The 23,396-nt window shown below is 52.4% G+C and overlaps 2 protein-coding genes across 4 annotated transcripts; both read right to left on the bottom strand.

The window, feature by feature from the left end:
* Nucleotides 1–1,854: 1,854 nt before the first annotated feature.
* Nucleotides 1,855–5,940, bottom strand: PTS (6-pyruvoyltetrahydropterin synthase). Of its 3 annotated transcripts, none has more exons than XM_040085045.2 (7): nt 5,822–5,940; nt 4,791–4,870; nt 4,112–4,134; nt 3,628–3,684; nt 3,248–3,318; nt 2,784–2,954; nt 1,855–2,117 (listed from the first exon to the last, which is right to left on the bottom strand). In XM_040085045.2, exons 1-6 carry the CDS (start codon nt 5,893–5,895, stop codon nt 2,816–2,818), a joined length of 444 nt encoding a protein of 147 aa, XP_039940979.1. In that variant the 5' UTR covers nt 5,896–5,940; the 3' UTR covers nt 1,855–2,117; nt 2,784–2,815. The 3 variants fall into 3 exon arrangements, with proteins under 3 accessions (XP_039940979.1, XP_058279362.1, XP_039940978.1); XM_058423379.1 differs by having other exon boundaries at nt 1,855–2,488; nt 2,789–2,954; XM_040085044.2 differs by having other exon boundaries at nt 1,855–2,954.
* Nucleotides 5,941–7,845: 1,905 nt separating this feature from the next.
* Nucleotides 7,846–21,926, bottom strand: BCO2 (beta-carotene oxygenase 2). Its single transcript, XM_040085278.1, is given in 14 exon segments — nt 7,846–8,519; nt 8,811–8,921; nt 9,274–9,456; nt 9,618–9,755; nt 11,587–11,754; nt 12,247–12,407; nt 12,510–12,638; nt 13,676–13,778; nt 15,143–15,258; nt 16,196–16,407; nt 17,298–17,502; nt 20,794–20,886; nt 21,712–21,866; nt 21,868–21,926. Coding segments are annotated over 14 exon segments (1,932 nt in total). The 5' UTR covers nt 21,912–21,926; the 3' UTR covers nt 7,846–8,405.
* Nucleotides 21,927–23,396: the final 1,470 nt, after the last annotated feature.

The raw sequence follows: 23,396 nt of genomic DNA, 5'->3' as shown, positions 1-23,396 counted from the left end.
TTTCAGGGCTGGCCTGGCCCCCACTGTCACCTGAGCAGTTCTCCTTCAAAGCTTTTCATCACTCAGTAACTCAGCCAGAGCTTAATGTTTAATTCAGGGAGCTCATTCCCTCCCTATAAACCCCTCCCTCCCGCAGCGGGGAGTTTGGAACGCCGCACAGAATTCCCTGCGGGGCTCCAGACCCCTCTGAGCAGGATGAGGGGCAGCACCCTCTGTGATCCCAGCCACAACTCTCCTCTCACCCAGCCCCCTGCCCAGACACCCCATTTATTCCATTTCCCCAGAGCTGCGTTTAAATCCGGGAGATCAGAACACCTCCAAGGTGCACGGAGCAGTAAATACAAACACTCAGGGGGCTCTGGCAGGGCTGCTCAAGTGCAGAAATTCCCCGGAGTCCGGGCTGCTTTTTCTGCCTCCGTGCCAATAAAAGCAGCAGGTTCTGCTGTACGGATGTAACTTTTGTTTGCTTGGCTTTTGGCAGCAGCTGCACGAATTCCTGCTCTGATAAAAACACCGCATGATGCGTTTGAGTGTCCGTGACTCACTCAAGAGCGCCCTGTGAATCAGCAGCACTTTACATCATCTCAGCAGTGGCACAGCCCCAGCAGCTGCAAAACCTCCCTGGATGGAGCCCAGGCTGTACAAAAAATCACCAAATCCACTTTTGGGGAGGGGGAAAAAAGCAGGGGGAAATGGCAAATGTGCCAGCAGAGCGTTCATTTTGTCCCAGGCACTGTGCACTCTCTGCTTGGCTGACACTGCAAGGAATCTGCAGCCAAATCTCCCCCAAAGCGCCGACTTTAGGAAGGAAAAAGATGCCCCAGACTGGAGCTCCCAGGGCAGAGATTTTGCTCTGCCAAAGGGGAAGGTTGGAACCTCCCTCATTTTTCTCACTGTTCCCTTTTTGAAGCTCGCCCAGGGGGTTTGATCCAGGGCAGGGGACAGCACGGAGCTGCCCTCAGGTAAAGCAGTCCCCACTTCCCACTCCAAAGCAGTTTTAAAGCCAGCCCAGGTATTTTTTTGGCAGTGTAGAGCCCGCTTCACCTCAGCCTGGAGCAGAGTGTGGCCAAGGTGAACAATTAGGCAAGCTTCATTAAACCTCCCCAAAGGGGCTGTTTGCTCCCATTATTCAAACACCCCATTTCCTTCCAAAGGAAGGGAATTGCTGCCCTGCTTATCAGGTTTTGGTGTTTGTTTGTTTGCTTTTTTTTAAATGATGTGCATTAGGTTATTCGTGATGGCCATTCCTAATTACCCATCAGGACATTGCTCCTGTGACAGAGGGAATCACACACAGCACTGTCACTTCTGCCTCTGGACACGGTGACTTGAGGGCCTTGAGCCACAGGAATTGTGCAATAACCATTCCCTCACTGCCTTTCCTCATCTTCCCCAGCTCCAGGAATTTCCAGGATAATTGGGGTGGTGTCCATTGAAACTCCTCTCTCAGGTTCATCCTGCTGCAGCAACCTCCACTGGATTTTGGGGGTTGATTTAAGGGTTAATTTAAGGGTTTATCCTTGCATTCCCTCCCCAGGGCTGTGACAATCCCACTTCGGTTTTCCCAGTTTTCCATCCTCACCAGCACCCTGCCCTCCAGTTTGGATCAGAAGTGCTTTTTTTATTGCCCACCACAGCGGTTGCACGCACAGAGACAGATCCGCTGGCCACAGGAAGAAACGTGCCTGCAGCACAGGAAATCAACTGATAAGAAGCCAAAAAAAGAGAAAAGATAACATAGTTCCCACTATCAAAAATGCTCCTCTGCTTGATCAAGAGGCAAAAAAACCCCCCACCAAAGCTCACATTATTAAATATCATAAATTAATATTTAATTAGAGAGAAATCAAAGACTTTTGTGATTTTTGCCTCCTCTCTCCAACAGCCGCTTTATTTAGCACGACACGATTCGAGATTTCACATCAGCTTCGCGTGGCTCGGCTTGGCAAAACAGGAAGGTCTTGAGGAAAAGCAGAGAAACCAACCCGCTCTGAGAAGGCAGAGGGCAAAGCGCTGCGAGGGCCCCCGCGAAACACCCGCGCTGGTCCCGACGGAACGCAGAGCCCCGGGCAGGCTGCGGGAGACACCGGGGCTGGGGGAGACACCGGGCACGGCTGGGGGAGACACCGGGCACGGCTGCGGGAGACACCGGGCACGGCTGCGGGAGACACCGGGCACGGCTGCGGGAGACACCGGGCACGGCTGGGGGAGACACCGGGCACGGCTGCGGGAGACACCGGGCACGGCTGCGGGAGACACCGGGCACGGCTGGGGGAGACAGCGGGCACGGCTGGGGGAGACACCGGGCACGGCTGCGGGAGACACCGGGCACGGCTATGGGAGACAGCGGGCACGGCTGCGGGAGACACCGGGGCTGCGGGAGACACCGGGCACGGCTGCGGGAGACACCGGGCACGGCTGCGGGAGACACCGGGCACGGCTATGGGAGATACCGGGGCTGGGGGAGACACCGGGCACGGCTGCGGGAGACACCGGGCATGGCTATGGGAGACACCGGGCACGGCTGGGGGAGATACCGGGGCTGCGGGAGACACCGGGCACGGCTGCGGGAGACACCGGAGCTGCGGGAGACACCGGGCACGGCTGCGGGAGACACCGGGCATGGCTATGGGAGACACCGGGCACGGCTGCGGGAGACACCGGGCACGGCTGCGGGAGACACCGGGCACGGCTGGGGGAGACACCGGGCACGGCTGCGGGAGACACCGGGCACGGCTATGGGAGACAGCGGGCACGGCTGCGGGAGACACCGGGCACGGCTGCGGGAACCCTCGGAGCCGATCCGAGGCCGGTTTCACTTCACGATTGTTTCCTCTCCCTTGTAAACGACGACGTTCTGCTCTGTCTCGTGCACCTCCACTTTGTAAAGGATGCCCTGGGGCAGGAGCTGCTGGAGCTGGTCCCAGATGAACACGGCGACGTTCTCCGTGGTGCTGAGGGGGGAACAGGCAGCGGGGGTCAGAGCTGGCTGAAAGGGCAGAAATGACCCCAATATCTGAGGCAGCCGCAGCCAGGGTGGGCTGGGGGGGTGCTGGAGGGCAGCTAGCGGCACCTGGGTGATGTGGGGGTCGTGCCGCCGGCAGCAGACGCGGGTGAAGCGGGCTGGAGGGGCAGCAGGGCTGCACACGCACGGGTGTGCTCGGCACACGGGTAAAGGCTGCTGGGCCCCAGCCAGGACCGGGTCCTGGAGACCGCTCCAAGCCCTCCAGGAGCCCCCATCACCCACCTGACCACCTCAGAGAAGTAGGGCACATCCTTGTCCAGGTTTTTGTGGTCCAGCGGCTCCATGATCGCTTCCTGCAGGGAGAGGATGGTGACAGAGCCCTGTCCCTGCCTGGCCTGAGGTTCAGATAGCCACACACAGCCAGGCAGCAGGAGGGGAAAAAAAGGGAAAGAACCCCAAACCCAGCTGTGAAATTCCCAGCTGGAGACGTGGCACTGCCTCACGTAACAGAGCTAAGGCATTAAAGTCTTCAATTATTCCTTAATTTCTTTTTTATGTCATGCCATCATCAGCTCAGCACGTCTCCATGCTGGTACCAGACAAATTGCCGAGCTCCAATCGATTCTCCCGGGGGATCAGAAGGAAAACTGGGCTATTTTTACCTGCATGTATTCCTTCAGGTCTGTCAGGTTCATCACCATCCCCGAGACCGGGTCAATCTGCAGGGGAAGCACACGGGAGATTGGTAGCCTGGCAACAGAAATCAGACGGGAATGTCTGTGCTCAGGTCATCTGAGCCACGAGGAAAACATCTTTACACTGTCAGAGGCTTCCAGCTCCACTCCTCTGGTGTTCCCAAGGGCTTGATACAGCCTGGAAACAATTCCAGAGGTTCCAGTCCCTCCTAGAAGCTGACAGCAGGGAGAAAAAACTCCCCGGAAGAGCCTTCAAGCAGGAGGATAAAAGCACAAAACCAGCATTCAACTGCAAATCCTTGCTGGGAGCGGGACAATGGCCACGGAAAACCTTCTCCTCTAGTGACGTGCACAGAGATCCTGAAACACTCCGGGAAATCCAGGCCTGGAGCCAGGACTGTGGGGATTCTGCCACACTGAGGGACAGAACGAAGGCGCTGGTTGCACTCACCTCTCCACGCACAGTGACTACAACTGAAAAAAAAGAAAAGATCAGGTCACTGTGATGTCCATGAACCCCAAAACCGAACCTGCTGCTGCTGGGGACACACAACCCATTCCCTGCACGCTCAGGAGTGGGACTGTTTTTATAAAATGAGGGGATGCTCAAAGAAAACAATGACTCGGAGGCACAAAAATCCTTCCCCAAGGTCTGATGCCCAGGCAGGCGGAGATAAGCCTGTCTTCCCTGATGAAGCAGCTCCTTGGCAGAGGTCTCGGGGTGCCAACAACACAGGGAGCCACTCCACGAACTGGAGAGATCTAATTCTGTGTGCTTGGGGCGTAGAAATGGGAGAACTTGCGAAAAAAAACCAACCAACATTCAAATAATGTTTACAGGCTGTTTAATTTGCATGGCTTTTGCTTAGAAAAATCTCCATTCCAATCACAATGATTCTGCAGAGTGTAAGCAAGCAGATTTGATTCAAGAAGAGGCATTTGAAGATAAATATTTATTATCTATTCAGCTGAATAAATGGCAAGCCCATGCTATGGTTCAACCCCCTGCTGCTGAGATTCCCTCCTAATTCTTCATAAAAACACAAACCCAGCCACGAGAAGCTGGCCCAGCCCTCCCCACCCCGAGAGCAGCATCGCCCCAGGAGCAAGGATGGAAAGCAGCTTCCCACCTTTGTAGTTGTGTCCGTGGCCGTTTGGATTGTTGCACTTCCCAAACAGCTTCAGGTTCTCCTCGTCACTCAGGGATTGACTGCGGGAAAGGCAGGCACGGCACGTCAGGATCTGTGCCAGGCATTCATGGATTCACTCATCTCTGCCTTCCAGCCCCACATCTACTCCCTCTCCCACATGGAAGCCAGCAGCTCAGGGGGCACAAGCACAGACAGAGTGCCGGGCCCATGAGAAGGTGTTGTTGACAGCAGTGAATGTTTTCTTGCTGTGTTTTTGTGTCTGTTTCACAGCAGCTGCCTGACACCACTGCTGGATAAATGTTCAACATCTGGGCCCCAAATCACTTAGGCCTGGAGCGAGCTGCACATTTGGGTTTATTATTGAGTAACAAAGCTTAGGGAGCCTCTCCAAGAAGTACAAAGGAACCTCTGAGTCTTCCCTCTGAAGCAATCCAGGGGCCTGCTCTGAGTGTTTCAGCTCAAGGCACATTGAGAACATCACAGAATCCCAGGATCACTGAGGCTGGAAAAGAACTGTGAGATCAGGAGTCCAACCTGTGACCCAGAGCACTGAATGCCACATCCAGGAGTTCCTTGGGCACCTCCGGGGATGGGGAGCCCCGGGGCAGCCCCTTCCAAGGCCTGACCACCCCTTCCACGGAGAAATTCCTGCTGATGTCCAGCCCAAACCTCCTCTGGCACAGCTCGAGGCTGTTTCCCCTTGTCCTGCCGCTCCCGGCCTGAGAGAAGAGGCCGAGCCCAAAGCCTCCTTTGAGGCAGTTCCAGGGCAAGGCCCTCTTTAGGAATATATCCGTTTTGAGGGGAAAAACCCAGCAGATCGGGCCATGTTTACAAACCGAAAGCGCCACCGGCTCTGTTCCAACACGGAACTGCAGCCGGGCGCGGACGGATGGCTGCGGGAAGGGGCTGAGCCAGGGGCAGAGAGAAGCGGGGAGCGCAGTGCGGGCTCGGAGCCTGCTCCCGGCGGGGCTCACCTGTGCGGGGCCGCTCACCTGTGCGGGGCCGCTCACCTGTGCAGCCGGTGGCAGGCGCTGAAGGTGACGGAGCGCGACAGCCGCGCCAGGCGGGCGGAGCGCGGCGACATCGCGGGGACGCAGCGGGCACGGAGCGGGGACGGAGCGGGGCGGCTCCAGCCCGGCCCCGGGGCGGCTCCAGCCCGGCCTCATCCCGGCCCAGGGGCGGCTCCAGCCCGCGGGATCCGCCCGCCGAGACCCGGAGATGCTCCCATCTCCCGGTGCCGATGTCGGATCCGGGGATGCTCCGGTCCCCTCGCGCCGGCGTTGGACCCGGGATGCTCCAAGCCCTCCGTGTTCGGCCGCGGGGATGCTCCAATTCTTTCCCGTGTTCTGTCCCGGGGATGCTCCGATCCCTCCGTGCCGTTGTTGGACCCGGGATGCTCCAATCCCCCATGTTCGGCCCCCGGGATGCTCCAATTCTTTCCCGTGTTCGGCCCCGGGGATGCTCCAATCCCCCCGTGTTCGGCTCTGGGATGCTCCGGTCCCCCCGTGCCGGTGTTGGACCCCGGGATGGTCACGGACATCGCTGAAGGAGTGCACCCCTCTACTAACACTCATGGAGTTCAAGCAGAGGAATCCTTAAAGCGTGGCGATTTTCAGAAAGCTTTGGGGGAACGGGGAGCGCCTGGATTTCTCAGAGCACATTCCCTTAATTCCTGGGAATTCCTGTGGATAACGGGGTCAGTCTGTCCGTTTGCCAGGCCGGGATAACTCCAAGGCTCGGGGCAGGATCTCTGTGCGAGAGGAGCAGGACGCGGGGGGCTGTTGCGGAGGCGGAGTGCGCGCAGCCCGGGCAGGGGTTGTGTGCCGGGGAAGCGGAGCTTCGAGCACGGCGGCTTTGGGGACACACGGCTCGTTCCCTCGGGGCTGTGTGAAGCCAGAAGGCGCAGCCGAGCCTTTCTGGTGTAAATGTCTTATCCCCATCCTCCATTCTGTTCATCCTCTGACCAGATTTCCGTGGCTCGGCGCGTTGCTGTGCTCAGTCCCAGCGTCCAGCACTTGCCCGGACTCTGTGAGGTGTTGCCAGACTCCTCCCCAGAGCTGGTGTTGGCACACAGGAGCCCGGAGGGCTGGCAGGGGCATTGCCAGAGCCTGGCACGGCCGTGGTTTCAGCGACGCCTTTAAATATGCACCCCGAGGTCTAATGCTGGGAGACAAAGGTTCCCCAGCCACGGGCGCTTCGGTCACTTTGTGGAGATCTGGGGGTTTCCAGCCTGGTTTTGGGGGGCCGTGCCCTGCAGGGCATCCTTCCTCCCCTGCACCTCTGCTGCCCAGCCCTGCCCTGGGTCCCTGGCTGCCTGGAACTCACCCCAGGCGGCACCTGAGCCTCTGACCCCTTTTCGTTTCCCACCTCAACGAGAAAAAAAATAAAATTAAGCAAGAGAACCAATGGTGCCTGAACTCCGTTAACCCCTTCTTAGCATCCTTCCGCTGCCGGTCCCGGGGGCGCGGCCTCGCTGGGAGCTGCTCCCGGGGGGGAAAGCCGCAGGAGGGAGGGATGTGGCAGCGACCCGGAGGCTGCAGGGCAGGGCTGGGACCGCAGAACGGGAGCTGTTTGCCATCTAGCGGCTTCCACCGGCTCTGGCTGAGCCTCCTCTGCCTCTCCCAGAGCGGCAGCCCTGAGGTAAAATCCTTTTCCTTTCCCCAAGATCTGTAAGGAAGGTGAAGAAAGGTCAGAGGAGGCAAAACCACGAGGGTGAAAGGGCTCGTTTATTACTTAAAGAAATTATTCAAATAATTCTTCAGGCTGCTCACAATGAAGAAATGGAACTGCAAGTCTTCACCCACACACCTACAGCCAGTGGCTGGAGAAGGCTGGATGACACGGGGGGCTGGAGTTTGTTCTGCTCTGCTTAACCCCCAAGGGATACCAAGGCCACAGCGGAGCTCTCCATGCTTCCCAGTGGTGTTTCCTACTGGTGGAACTGGGAGGAAGGCAAGAACTATCAGCCAGCAGAGCTCTATCCTGCTCTGGAGATGTGCCCCCAACATCTACAAAAGCGTGTGAAGGCAGGGAAAGAAAGGAAAAACTTCCCAAGGTTTTATTTGAGGGCACTGCTATGGTACAGAAAAAAAAGCACAAGCACAGTTTCTGCGAGTGTCTGCATCTACCCTCTGGGGTGCACTGAAGGCAACCTTGATGCCAGGGGGCTTGAGTCCCCTTCCCTGGGCCCACCTGTCACCTGCTGGGTTTTCCTCCTCTCCTCTGCTTTACGTATTTCAGCCAAAGTCACAGCCCCGAGCGTTGATCTTCTCTTCCCCTCATTGCTGGCAAAGAAAGGGGTTGGTCACCTCACTTTCCATTTTCTCCCTTGCAAGCCTCAGCGTGGCACCCTTTGTGAACTGCTGCTACAGCTGGTCTAGCAAGAGTGAAAAAATTGTAGATAAAGCAGCGGGCTGTGGGAGCAAAGGGGCTTCTGCCTTCCTTGGCTGTATTTTGTAAGGAATGCAGGAGGTTATGGTGGAGAAAAAGCATTTCCTTCATCCCAGGCATGATGGAATGGTGGGAGGTGAAAGCAGCAGAGGGCTTTTCCGAGCCTGGCTCAGCCCCAAGTCTCGGGAGGTGCCCAGGAGTTCCTCAGCGGGCAGTGAAGACGCCGTGGAACCCGTAAGGCATTGGCACCCCGACCTCCGCTCGCCCCAGTTCCCGGAAGGTCTCTGCATCCAGGACGAGCAGGAAAGCACTTTGGTCCTGCAGGAGGAGGAGAAAGGCAGAGTGAGCGTCCAGGCTGAACTTGTTTGCACCGTGTTTGCACACAAAGGCACAAAGCAGAGAGACCAAACCTCGGGAGCGCTGAGACCCACAGGCTGCACTGGGGAAACACCGGCACCCTGAGCAAAACTGCATCGTGCACTGCCTGTGCCTGGCTGTGACAGGGCCAGGCACTCTGGGGAGCAGGAACTACCTGCCCAGACTCGGGTTTGAGGTTTTAAAAGTGAATTCATGCTGTGTGACTTTGACAAACTGCTGCCAGCAAGTTACCTCGGTGGGGGAGACCACCACAGACAGGATGACTCCGCTGTCCTCTGCCGTGGCGTTAGGCACTGGCACAAACACAGGCTCTGACGGGTAGCATCCCTCCTCCTGCCAAATCTAGCAAGCACAGGAACATATGGATGAGTTTCAGGCACGCAGGGATGAGTTACATTTCATTAACACTTGTCTACTACAGGGAGCAGAGTTACGAGTGCTCCCCACAAAGGCACCTGGAAATACGCTGTGCTCCAAGAAACCTCGAGTTCAACATTTTAATTAATTTATTGTTTTCATTCCAGGAGTGTGATGGTGCTATCCTCTCCTGTTTGGTGACTGCCACGTTTGTAAGGCTCTGGGTGAGGGATGAAGTTGGGAATCTCATCCCAGGCCCACCTGGGCAAAGCCCTAAAGCCCCCAGTCAATGACACACCTTCAAATCCACTTCAGTGGAAGGACTGGGCGAGCTCACCTTGAAATTCTTGGTCTCCACATCAACCTTGATCAAGGAATCTCCAACCAAGTTCCCGAATCCACACCCGTAGAAGTAGCGGTATCTCCTGCCGTTGTACCTGCTGTAATTGATCTGGGGGAACTCCAGGCCCCCAACTTTCTCAAAGCCCTCGGGGTGGAGATCTTCATGCGTGCACCAGACCTGGGGGAAACGTGCAGAAATTACAGCAGGGTTGGTTCAGCTTGGACAGGGCAGGAGAGCTGAGTGCTCCCACCAAGCCCTGCACCCAAAAGTGGTTAAAGCTCTGAGTGAGGCACAGGGCAGGAGCTGCTGCACAAATGCATTTATGGTTTGATACACACCTTGCCATCTGCACCTCTCACAGCCTTTGCCTGGCTGTAAGGCAGCGGGTTCAGGTTCTTCCCCACGGGTGTGTCTGGATCCACGTCCAGAGGGAGAACAAAGCGGCGAGGGAAAGCTCTGGGAACGGAGGCATAAACCTGTTACAGAGACAGAGAGTGATCTTGGCAGAGACAGGACACACACTTCAGCCTAAATGCACTTTTGGGGAACAATTCTGGAGTTTTGGACACCCCTGAATTCTTTTTTTTCATTGTGTGTTTGACTGAGTTCTGGTAAGGTAAAGCACATAATGGAAAGAAGAAGTTCCCCGCACGTTCCAGTAATTTACAGCAGAAACCAAAACCACAAGAATTAAAAGGGCCAGCATTGCTCTCACAGTCATAAATGCTGAGTTGGGCATGCAAATCAGCCCATTGTCTCCAAACCCGGCAGTGGCACAGACACTGCACTATGTTTTATTTCGTTAGGACAGGCTTATGTTCCTTTCCATGGCTCTGCAGAGAAGCAGGAGAGCACTGTGCCTGCAGTGACCCCACAGGATTCCCTCCTCCGTGCTCAGGTACACACGGATTCACGGCTGGAAGTCCAGGGGAATGATGGTGGGTTTACCTGGGGAGCAAAGTGCAGCCCCCAGTGTGGCAGACACTCAGCACATCGAGAGGGATAACTCCAGCACTGCCACTAAAGCTCTGCTCAAGCCAAGTTTATAACCCGTCATGTTCCCACATAAACGGAATAGATAAGGACCGTGGTTTGGTGCCTTTCAGTTACTTCAATCTGCAACCCACCAGTTCACTTTAATCACTTGTGTTAATCCTGAAACCCTGCTTTCAAAACTTTCCTGGTTCGCGTAACCTGGCTGAGGAACTCTGCCAGAGGAAATGCCCTGCCAGGGTTAGTGAGCCAGCAGATTTGGGGAAAGGAGACAAGCCATGCCCAGGCATTCCCGAGGCTTTTGGTGCAGTGAAGTTTGAGATTCCGTTCTGAAATGACTCCTCTGTGTGTGTGAGTGGGTAAAGTGTGGTGGTGATGCCACTTGGCACTGAAAGAATGTATTGGAAACACAGGCCCAGTGCTGACACCTTCGGCCACATCAAATTCCACCTGGGCTGCACTCGGAGAAGGACCAAAAAAAAAAAAAAAAGCTGGGATTAACTCTCTGCCCTACTTGAATACGCTCAAAAAAGGCTTTGAAAAAAACCCAAACTAAATGCCAGAAGGAAGCAGAACCCAACGGGACCCAGCTGCGCTCCTTTCAGGTCGGAGCTGAGTCGGTTCTAGACGGCTCAGGACACAGACAGAGGAAGCTCAGCCCTGTCTGGACATGCAGCACTCCCCCAGCACGCCGGGTTTCCAACACACACATCTGCAGTGAGAAACTGAAAGCACCCCCACTTTTCCCATCTGTGACCTATGCAAAGCAATGCCCCTCACACGTCCTGAAATGAGCTGGACACAGTAAATAATGTACTCGAACGTGCTGTTGTGAGGTGACTGCGGGGAACAGTGTAGGGGTTTCCGTGGTATTTCTGTGATTTTCATAAAAACTGCTCCTTTTCTGAAGTAATGCCTTAAAGAATGGGGTTCCCTTTTTTTTTTTTTTTTCCCCTCCCATTTAGAAGTCATGCTACAACTTCTTTTGCATAATTTCTTGGGGGAAAATTGTATTACGCAAGGATAAGGAAAATGAATGTCATTAAAACCAAGGTTTTAAAGCAGAAATAAATTCTGCCAGGCTATTGAGCTCTGTGTGTGACACAGAGCTTGAAGATTTTCAAGGGCATGCTCCATGGAGAGAGATTTAAAAGGAGTGAAAGCATCAAGAGATGATAATTTCAGTGTTTAGGGAGTTGTGGATGTGTTGTCCCCACGGTGTTCTCCATTGTTCTCCATTCCACCAACCCGAGCTTTGCTGCAGAGAATCAACTCCTGCAGCAGATGCTGGGCAAGCAAAGGCAGGGATCTCACCTGGTCCAGCCCTTCCCCGCTCCTCCTCAGGTTCTGCAGCGTGTACAGAGCCAGGCTGGTGCCCTCGTCCTGGCAGCACAGGTCCAGCACCACGCAGCCCCGCTCCTCGAAGGCGTTGATTTGGTGGAAGGTGACGAAGGGCTTGGAGCACCACTGCCCCGGCAGCACCTGCAGGGAGCACGGGACAGCTGCTCATCCTCTGCAGAGCTCCCAGCCTCACCTCACAGAGCTTTCTCCTCTCTGCCCCCCATTCCAACCCCCTCTCGTTGCCTGGGGTTTGCCTTCAGCCTTAAAGGGCTGCTTTAAGCCATTAAAGAGCAAAACCAGAAGAAGAAAACCCAAAATATCGAGCAGTCCCTTGCTGTGCATCCTTCCCAGGTTCTGACCCTTTTACACCCTGTGGTACCTGGGACCTCCAGGAGGTCTCGTGAACTCCAAACTGTTCCTTTCTGCCTGTCCTTTTAGGGCTGGCAAAGAAATGAATGAACAGAGAGGAAAATGCACGAAGAAATCCCATTTTTAACAACTGTACACCCCTGCTTCAAAGCCTTTACTGGAGTAACTTCTGGACTGATTCACAAACTCCCCATGGCTGCTAGGTTGCACTTTTGGGATCCAAAGTTCCAGATGAGCTCCTGCAGGGACCAAAGACCCCCTCACCTTCCCGGTGTGCTTGTCCACCACGTGGAAGTAGGTGTTGTGCTGAGGCTCCCAGCTTATCCCATCATAAATGGCTTTCCCACAGAGCTTGGAGGTGATGATCTTCAGCAGGTTCAGCCTGAGGGGCTGCTCGATGAAAACAATGTAGTTTTCAGTCATTCCTGAGGAGAGAAGGAAGGAATATCACCCAAAAAATGAGGCAGAGAGAACTGGAGAGCCCTTTCCGCATCCCCAAATTCCCTGAGTTTGGGGTGGGACCTTACCAAAGCTGTGGTAGTAGGATGGCTTTGCCCTGTCCATGGGAGGGATGGAGCACAGCACTTCGGCTCCCTCCAAAGTGTCCCCACGGCCTGGCTCCTGGGGAGGGACCTTGATGATGTTGTAGCTGGATCCTGGAAAGGGGAAAAGGTGTTCAAAGCAAGCTCAGGCTCTGCTCCCTCCTGTTCCCCAGGGAATACTTGGAAGCGCCTCTCCTAAACCGAGCAGAAACCCAACAGGCAGTGAAACATTCTACAGAGGATTTATCTGCTGAAAGAAAAACAAGAAAAGGAAGCTTGAGAGGAAGCAGAAGGATCTTCTCAGTCTGGGAGAATGCCAGCTCTGCCTGCGGTGCTCTCCTGCAATAACAGGGGCAGGATGAAAACCAAGCTCACAGGAAATGAAAACTCTGAGCCTTGGTGATGCTCACGTAACAAACCTGAGCATATGAGCAGGAAAGGATGGCACTGCTGAATAATGATAATCTCGAGTTTGGCGTGCCCAGCTGAAAAAAGCACGTGGTACAGACCTGGGCTTTGCTGAGGCCAAAAGGAAATGAAAGCAGCAAGAATGAAAAATGGTCAAAAGCTAAGAAAATAGGGAGCTGGCCCAAGGGATGACAATAAAGGGCAGTGGCTGTTTTCAGAGGCCTCTGGAAAAGAAGGATTTCACACAGCTGATGGGGACTGATAGCTCTGAGCAGCCACGTGGATGGAACAGGATCCTATCAAGATGCTCAGAGTTCTGAGAAAATAAAATCCAGCTTTGCTGTAAGATAGCCGGGTGACCAGGATGAATTCTATCTTCTGCAAAAACCCTTACGGTGCTCATCAAAAGCCAATTACTACAAGTGAAAAACATGTGACTGACTAATTGTTAGATTTCTTCAGATGAGGTTCCAACAGTGGACTTTAAAAAATCATTCTCCTGTTTTCAGGCAAAGCTTGGGAGAGGAAGAGGAGGATTTGCTGGATATTCACAGGCCAAAGTCAGACCCATCTGATACCAAATCCTGAGAGGAGCCAGCTTGATGGGACAGACTGACGTTGACATTTTGATCACAAAACAGCAATTTCCAGGTCTCTTTAGGTGTTTCTTCAGCAGCTGCTGCTCGAAGCAGGTCTCCTGCACACCCTGCCCAAAAACCCCAGCCTGGCCATGGCCAGCTCACCGTGCTTCCCGTAGGAATTGCCCATGTTGTAGGTTGTCCCATCAGACTCGTAGTGGGGATGAGCTGTGGCCCCATTCACTGCAATAAACTTGCTCCAGTCCACCTGCAAATGCCAAAGGGTTTCAGTCAGTGCAGAACTTTCTGGAGGGTCGGTTTTGTGGAAGTCTGAGGAAGAAGAGCAGATTTTATTCATTATTAATAACGCGGCATCTGGACTCCAGCCTTCGTTCTGCCTGCAGTCTTCCTGAAATCCTTGAAAATCAGGGTATTTCTCTATCAGCAAAGCAGGACTAATAGCAGTAGACATTCCTTGGAGGACACAGATAGTCTTTATGGTACAAGTGCAGACACGTGGGAACGTTGCCCATAATAAGCAGGGGCAGGTGCGCAAAGGGAGAATCACTGCCCCAAAAAACCACCACGACTTTTGTCACTGGAAGCTCAGAAAACCAGCTCCTACTAAGGCATCACAAACTGGAGAGTTTAAACCTGAAATCATCCCTTCCATTTCTTCACTTTGTCAAAAAAAAACCCACCAAAACCCAGTCTGCATCTAAAAAAACCAGCTCGAGGGGATTTTTTTTTGTTTGTTTGTTTTATGACAAAATGGTTCAACAGAGCTGAACCCAAAAATCCCCACCTGTCTTTTCATGGCTGCATTCTGCTTCACAGACAGATCAGCTGGCAAATCAGCCAGGATCCCTCAGTGGCCGTGCCTTGCATGCAGTTTATTCTTGGCTCACTACTGATCCTGCAGGGAGGGACTCCTGGAGCAGCCCCCTCAAGGCCTCAGGGATGCTCTGAGCTGGCGGTTTTTGGTGTCAAACAGGTCCAGCAGTAAATACTGATTTAGGAAGGGCAGAATCCTCCCTCAGCCCTTCTCACAGCTGCCCAGCCCAAATCCCCTCTGAGGGTGCAGGCAGTGGGGACGTGTGGCTTGTGCTGTGCTGTCACATCCTGCCACGCTCCCGGGAGAGGATGCACAGGACACAGGGAAAAACTTCTCTGATGTTTTGGTCACTTCCTAGCAGTGGGGAGAAAATCAAGTGGCAGCTGAGCCACCCCTTTGCAACAGAGGGTTTGATCAGGGGCAGCTCTGGAGCGTGCAAAGCTCGAGGTGTAAAAAGCAGATGAAGGGAATTGATATGAAAGCAAAGCACCAGGGAAAAGGCAGATGTGAGATCAGCAATGCTCACTTTTTCTGGTACACAGGAAAAAAGTCGTTTCCTGTTCTGCTGAGAGGTGCAGACAAGCCCAGACAAGCAGGGAGAGCAGCGGAGAAAGGCCAGCTGTGCCCAGCCGGGCCGTGACAGCACCTCCACCCCTGAGAGCTGCCTTGCTGCTGCACAGGTTGCTCAGGGACTCCAAAGAGAGATGCTGCCGGTCCAGACAGCTTCCTTTGGAACTGGAACTCCCCTTGATCCGGCAAGGTCCGTACCCCAGCTCCCTTATCCCACCTGCCCACACCTTTTCCTTCGTTTCCAGCGTCTCTGGGTCCACCTTGTGCATGAAGACATTCTCGTTGCTGACGTAATAATCCCCTTTGTACAGCACGTAGTTGACGTTGCAGTTGTCACTGGGCTCTGGAACAGAAATCCCGGAGTTGTGCACAGCTCCGTGCAGCTCATGCCACATTATGGCAAGTTAGACGAGTTTAAACAAACAAACAAACAAACAAACCCATTTGCAGTGACATTAATCCCTGCGTGACTGACTGGAAATATCTCGCCAGCCTACAGAGGGAAACTGTCTGTGCAGGGACAAGGGTTACAGGGACGAGGACAGGGATGGAAATCACTGCTGGAGCTGGGCAAAGGCAGATGGGGGTGTGGATAGGTCTGGAATGTCTGAGGGAGCCGGGGTGGGGATTTGGGGGGTGCCACCACGAGTGGAGGCGTGAGCACCTCGGGAAAGGACAGATGACGTGGCAGGAGGGGAGAGGAGAAGCAGAGGATGGTCACAGCACGAGCAACAAGCGGTGAACGTCAGGCCCGTGCTGCTTTTCGTGGGGAACACCTTGCTTGCGTTTAAGCCTCTTTCCTCCCTGACGTACACAGAATGCCAAAGGTACTGGAAGTTCCATTCCTGTGCAGCGCCATGCCTCACCCTACCCAATAATCTCCTGCCCCTTAGTCCAGGAAGGGAGGGATTAGCCCACTTACCCTACAAGCTTAGCGAGGCAAGGTGTTCTAAGGGCAAAGCTGTGTCTCAGGTAGAACACCAGGGTGTTATGCTCATTATCAGCGCTGCACAGGATGTTCTCTCGGGGAGAGCTTCTTTTGGGAAATGTGCAAAATGATCCGGGACTGAGCCAGCTGAAGTGGCAGTAAAACATTAAACTCTGCCTCCCCTGGCTGAGGCTTAATTTGCATAATTTTGGCGTTTGGGCCACATTCTAAGAAAAAGCACGGGCTCACAGAAAGTCTGTCAGACTTCCTCCCCCCCTCCCTTTCCCCCTAACCACAGGTTCCTCCAAGGAAATCTCAGAACGCTTCTCATTTTTTACAGAACCCCTCTTACGCAGCGGCTCGAAGCGGGACAGGAAGCGCCCGAAGAGGCTCTTGCACGGGTCTGGCATGGCCAGGGTGCCGAACTCCGAGGCCACGATGCGGTTGTGCTGGCTGTTCCTCAGGTAGGAGCTGCTCCGCAGGAACCTGCTCCTGTAAGTCACCGTGCCGTGGGCCAGCTGGAACTGGTGCAGCAGGGCCATGCCGTCAAACCAGTGGTTAAACCTCCCAGGAGAGAGAAAAGAGAGATTAAGAAGAGTTGGGCATTATATGATGCTCTGTAGAACCCTCTTCTAGTTTCAGTGATGTTTGTAAAAGCTGACTCCCGGATCCCCTGAGCTATTAAACAATACACAAAACAAGTGGATTCTCTGCTGTGGTTTGTGATGTCTGAAAACGCCGTGTGTAAGGTTTTTTGGGAAATAATCTATACAGGTAATAGTCTATACACCCAGTCCTGCACAGGGAATAGAGTTTGTGCAACAACACCAATTATTACTGCAAACCCAGAGGCCTTCAGCTCTCAGCTTCTTTCAGGATGTTACTGTCTCCAAACCACGGAATTTGTGAGACTCCCAGGACACCTGAAGGTCTGACTCTGGGGATAGGAGGAGGAGATCAGCTTTGGCCAGTTGCTGCCGTCAGCTGAGCTGTCAGTTACTACAGCGGCACATTCCAAGCCACAGGGAGTAAGTGCCTTCTGGGAATATTTGAGTATATTATTTTTAAGACCGGGGGGATTTGCTTCTAAAGCAGCTCACACCATTTGGTGCAACCAACCCTCCAAGCTCCTGCCCTGGATTTCAGAGCCCTCAGGGATGGGTTTTTGTTCAGGACACAGGACCAAAGCTGGGGATGTTTTATTTAGTGAGTGGGTGAGAGCCTCTCTGTGACTCAGCTTCTCCAGCCCGGGCGATGTCACCATTCAGCTCCTCTCTGCAGTTCCCAAATGCGAGAGCGAGTGCTCTCAAAAGAGTGACATCAATATTTCTTCCTTCCCTTATGTGAAAAGAAACTAGAAGATGCTCTAAATAGTGATTGGGGGGGGGGTCCCCTTTGTGTTTAGGCAGAGTTTGGGCCAGAACCATTTAAAAATTCATTTCAAGGAGACTTACTTGTCATTGCCAAACTCGAACTTGCCAGGGCCATTCCTCAGCAGATTTCCATTAATCCACTTGGGAATATGTCCTTTGACCCTGGCTGGGATGGGCTCGGGGGTCTCCTCCACGCTCTGCACTAAGGGGGAGATGCATTGCAGCCCCCTGGGTCTGTGGCGGAGGATTTGCTCCTTGGATGGGCTGGGCAGGTAGTTCTTGAAACCTGCAAAGAGAGCAGGGAGAGCACAAAGCAGGGAGTTGAGATTTTCACTGGAATAAGGTGACAAACACTGGATCTTGAGATTGGATGTCAGGGAGAAGAGCATGCAGCATCTGCAAGCAGCCAGGTTACGGTGGATACTCAAGATAAGGCCACAAAACCCAACATACCCACAGGGAGCTGAAAATCCTGTGGGTTTTACTCTGCTCTAGTTAATCCACAAGAGACACTAGTTCTGCAGCCCAAAGGAGGTAACATAATATGATATGATAGAAAAGATAACTTTTCTTTTAATCAAAGAAATGCATATTTGGATTGAATTTCATAAATAACCGAGAGGAGAAAAAAGACCTGTGATCCTAAAAAAAATGGAAGAACACAAATGAAACTGAGCCAAAGTCCATTTACAGGGCAAAACAGATTTACCAGTTTTATTTGGCAGGGAAACAAGCGGAGAAGGAACATTCCCGATGGAGCCTCCGGTTTGACTGCAACAACCCCTCCTGAGTCCCAGCTGGAGAACAAAAGCCCCAGGAGAGCATGAAGTGATTGGAATGCTGTGAGCCAGCAGTGATGTCAGCGACTGGCTCCCATAGCCTGATTTGCAAAGCCTCATCAACACAAGGATTGTTTCAGCAACCCATTTAGCTGCAGAGGTGGATTTACCCAGGGGTGCCTCCCTGCCCGGGCTGGCACCTGCCCATCCTGCCCTCACCCTGCTCTGCTGCTCTTCCCGAGAGCACAGAGTGCAGAACCAGCCTGGAACGCCTGAGCACTGAGGTGGCAGTGAAATACTGCTCAAAAAGGCGAGTGGCAGGCAGAACTCCGTCACCCAGGGCTGGTGCAGACACCACACGCTGAATGGAGTCCAGGCTGTTAGTGAATTCACTCTGGTTTTTCGCTTTCACCACCGCTGCTTCCGGCCTGCATCCTTTAATCCAGGTGACCAAGTGTAGCTTCTGCCCGATTTCCCTCCTCTGAAACCCTTTGCTCAACATCTCCAGTGGAAATTCGCTATTTCAGCCAGAATATCTGCAAAAGAGCTGAGCGGGCAGGCAAAATTCTTCTGAGCTTGTTTCTCTACACAAAAACACCCACAGGTTGGGTGTTGGGATTGCAGGAAGGTAAAATGCAAGATTCCAATGTAGCTCTGCAATCTGCCAACCCCCAAATCCTCCTTTAGATCTCTGAAGCGTTTGCAGAAATGCAGATTTGGCTTGCAAAGGTGCAAAACATGCGTTAAAGAACGAGAGGAACGCATCTGTAAGGACGTATTTTGCATCCAAGCAGAAACAAAGCAGGACGGCACTACATCAAAACTTCCTGGAGAGCACTCTAAATGGAAATTTTGGAAAGATGCATTCCATAAAAGAGCCTGACCAGGGCTGGAAAAGACCTCCTGAGTCCACCCCTCCCAACTGCTGTCCCAGATATTTTTATAGAAGAACTCTGCCTTAAAAAATATTATGTCTACAGGCACTTATTCCCTCTTTAGATAACTGCTCCTTGTCCAGATGATCAGGAAAATGCTTTGAGTTTACCAGAGGACATTATTCTTGTTTTTTCTGGCAGCTCTGGTAGTGGTTTTTGTAGTTTTCCCTTCCTTGTGTTGTATTTAGGGTGAAGAATCCTATCACTTCCTAAGCTAAGTAAGCCAAGTTCTTTTTGTTTTCTGTGTCCTGTGATAACCATTCACATGATCCTCTCAGTAATCCTTGAAATCTCATCTAGTTAGAACTCATCTCCTTAGAATTCATTCCAAAGCATTCCCTACAAAGTGGACTTTCAATAGGATGGACTATAAACAACAAGAATATTTAAGGGAATGCCCCACACCCAGGCCAGAGAGGGAGAAAGAAGCACAGCAAGAGAATGGATTGTTTTTTACTTCTGAGCATCACTCAAATGAGCTGAAGATTTTGGCAGAAATGATTGCAAAATGGGAACAAATCCCAACACCCAGAGGAGCCAAAACAGAAACTTTCAGAAACAAGACAAGTCATTGCAGACAGTTCTGAATAGCTAGGAGGAGGGAAGGAGTGCAAGAAGAAGACAAAAAATCCTACATGTCTTCTTCCCTATTAAACAAAAATAGATTTGATTAACGACAGGTATCTTTAATGTATCTTTGAATTTATCTTCGAATGCACTGAGGACATGGAATGCAGCAAAACCCCTCAACACAACGTTTCTGAGTAATTGCAAAAAAATATTTCATCTTTAGGGTAAAGTTCAGTCATAAATTAAAACTGCGACATCCAGCTCCCCAAGAGGGGACCAATCTCTCTCTCAGGAAGGCAGAAGACAGACTGATTTATAATCTCAAACAATATGTAAATAAAATGGCTCCTTCTGTTCTGGCCACGCTCTGAGATGGAAGCACTCGAATCCACAATTAAAGCCCTGCAGTCCCAGGGGGGCTCTGTGTGTGCTTGAACATCTGAAAATTGGCACAAGATCACAACCTGCCCTCCCAGAGCCCTCATTTCTCCACCGTGGTTTCCATCCTACCTCAGACTTTTAAAAACAAGCTGAAGGTCTTTGGCATATCCGAGCAGAGGCAGCGCCAAACACGGAGCCGTAACTTTCCTCCAATCTTTTCCAAACACAGCAGGCAATGCGTTACCCTGGGTGGCCCTTTTGATCAGCTCCTGCTTCCCTGCACAGTGTGCCATGATTTCACAGTACAAACTGGCAGCCCGGCATCGATTATCTATTGATCGTTTAAATCCAGAAAGAGGACAGAAAGACCGGGCTCCTGAAGAGAAAGCTGCTGTGGGTGCAGTCGCCGTGAATCAGACATTAAATTGTACCTCAACACCAGTGGGTGGGACATGAAACCTGGAATGGTGGATGGCGAAACCACGGGAGACATTTGCTAACACTGGGATCACATGGGAGAGGGCAAAGCCATTTTGATTTTATCTTACAGGTTGAAACCCAAGCTCAGGAACCACCTCTCCACACACAGTCCTAGCGTTTGACTCAGAAGGACATCCAGAATTAAGGGCAAAATTTAGCAAACAGAATGCTCATTATATTCCTCAAGTAGGGAGAGCGAGGCAAGAATTCTGTTTTCCCTGAGCATCGTTCAAACTGGGAATAATCCTCTGGCACAGGCTGCGTTTTGTTCCCTATAGAACACAGATTGGCACCACACGGAAGCAAAGCAGTTTCCCCCGACCCCCAGCCCGAACCGGAGCCGTGGATTTGTGCCCTCCAGGCTCCAGCCTTCCCCAGGGCTGGAGCGCTGAGCTCCCACCGGGATTCCCGAAGGGAAGGCGCAGCACTTGCCTTGGGAGTGCCGGGAAGTGCCCGTGCCGGGCTCCTTGTCCCACGCAGCTGCTTGGTTCCCCATGGCCAGGGGCTCAGGCACCCAATTCCTCGCTAACAGCCAGAGGAGCAACGGAGAACAGGAAAGAAACAACAGAAAACACAGGGGGAAAAATAATAAATGGGAAAAACGAGCAGGGGAAAGCTCAAAAGGAGGAAAGCAGAAAGGCGACAGTGAACTCTGGCACATGAAATAGCTGTCGATTTCCCAGCAGAAACAGATTCTACACTCTGGGGTCTTCTTGGTGGCACAACAAGGCAGATTTGAGATTTTTTTTCAGCTCTTTGGATACCTCGGAAGCAACGCTTTGAATTTAAAAAGCACAAAAGCACCACTGCCATCAAAGAGTGGAATTTCCCGGGAGGTTTGCCATGATTTTTTATTGGTTCCTAATTTCTGAAAACAGGCAAACAAATAAACAAGACGAAGAAACAAACAAACGAACAAACGGCGAAAAAATAAAACAACACAAAGAAAAAGCAGCTCAAGCTGTGCAAGGAAGACACAAAGCGCAGAGCCGGGCTGCGATACGAGATCCTTGGGGGCCGTTCCCCATTTGCAGGTTCAGGTTAAAGCCTCGGTAGCGATGCGGCTCCGAAGATCCCTGTCTCTCCCTGCCCGCTTCCAGCCGGCTCCCCCGCGCACGGAATCCCCTGGGCGCTGCCTTCCCTGCTCTACACCATCTGCAGTGCTGTAATCCTTGTCTCTGCCCTTCCCCTACTCAACAGATAACAGACATTTTCTGCCATCTAACAAGGGCTTCAGATGGCTCCGCCGCGGATTTCTGCCGGGAGGAATTGTTCTCCCGACCCTCGCCGGCAGCAGCAGCCCCTCTCCGAGGGGATGGGACGAAAGGCGTCGTTTCCAACGCGTTTTACCTGGAATGAATCGCATCAAGGAGCAGAGGAAATGCAGCAGGTGAGCGAGCAGGAAGCTGGCGGAGGACAAAAGGATTTCGGCGAACATATTCCGGCGGGCAGGAGGCAGGGGCTCGGAGCGGCCGGGCGGAGGTAGCGGCGCCAGGGCAGCGAGCGGGAGGCAGCGATGGTCGGCAGAGGTGAGCGCTGCCTCTCGTCATCCTTTCACAATAAGAGCCGTGCCCGCAGCAGCGCCCTGCCCGCAGCAGCGCCCTGCCCGACCCTCCGTGCACCTGGGCCAGGTGCGCTGCCACTGCCGGGGCGCCGCCGAGCTGGGAAAAGCGCTGCGGAGCTCCGTGCCAGCCGGGGAGACAGGCCAGAATGGGATGCGGATGTGTGGATCAGAGCAGCCAGGCTTCCAGGGGATTCCTTCAGAAACTCCCGTCGCCTCGCCTTCGCCTTCACCTCCCAAAAATACTTGGGACGCAAAAGAGTTCTGTTTCAAGACCTGAGGAGCCATTTTGCGCCTTAATGAGTCTCAGGGTTTCGGGAGTATTGGTTTCCACGCCAGATTCCCCCAACAAATCCAGCAGGAGCTGGACCGAGGACAAACCCCTTCCCTTCGGGATTCCAGGAGCGAGCTGCCGGCTCTTCGGAATTGTGATGAAACATTTATTTCATGTCATTAAGCAGCTCTTAAAGGCTGCGCTGTGCCTGGAGAGGGAGCAGGGCAGCAGGCACAGCGCTCCAGGGACCCCGTTCCACAGACAGATTAGTTCTCATCCAAAACCTGCTGCGGGTTAAGCTGATTTCTTCCTGTCCTTCCTGCATTTCTAGAACTCCTCTCTTATTATGCTCTCCCCTGGGTTGTGCTTTCTCTCAACGAACCCAATTGCTTAAACCTTTTCCCACAGATCATCTATTCTCAGCTCTTTTATTATTTCTGGTTTCTGGAAATCTTGATTTCCGCTCAACCCTTCATCTTCTTGAGATTACAATGAATTTTTAATGTGTGTTATTGATGCATTTGGGACTTCTAGTTTGCTACTCTTTATTAAATAGATTATATCCTCTATAGTCCTTTTTCTAAATCATTTGGGATAATGTGGAATAAGCAAAGCTGGAAGCAGATCACTCTACAATACCACATATGCTGATCTATGAGGAAAAAAAGAGTATTCATTGACTTTTAAACTCATTTCTTACTGATTGCTCTTATTTTCTATATCATCATACACGATAGTGTCAATGACCTTACACCAAGCTGTACCCACTGGTAATTTTTCCATATTAAGCCAGCTGTTCTCATAAAATATTTTTTTTTTAATTTATTGTTACCCATGTCATAGTTAATAAATTTCCTCCAGACTCTCCCCAGTATGGGATTTAGGCTGACTGAGCTATGGATCTTTGCCCTCCTCGTTTTTCTGGCTGTTCCCCTGATGATGCAAAATGCCCACTCTATTCTTTTCCAGTGCCACCTTCAGAGACAATTCAAAGGTCAGACATTCTACCATCAGCAAAGTTGAATTTTGATTAGTTCTGGACAGAATGCCCTGAGCCTAAAACACCTCTATTCCCTACTACATTTGGTCTTTTTCTACTCTGACCCACATTTACCCTAAAAGGCAGTTTCATTTTAAGTAAACAGTCAAAATCAGCCTTTTGTCAGGAAAGAATTCTCATCACTGACAATCCAAGTGCTT

The sequence above is a fragment of the Hirundo rustica genome, chromosome 23 (assembly GCF_015227805.2).
Source record: "Hirundo rustica isolate bHirRus1 chromosome 23, bHirRus1.pri.v3, whole genome shotgun sequence".
Taxonomy (NCBI): domain Eukaryota; kingdom Metazoa; phylum Chordata; class Aves; order Passeriformes; family Hirundinidae; genus Hirundo; species Hirundo rustica.
The sequence above is the reverse complement of the archived record's forward strand: the minus strand, read 5'-3'. Positions and strand labels throughout refer to the sequence as shown.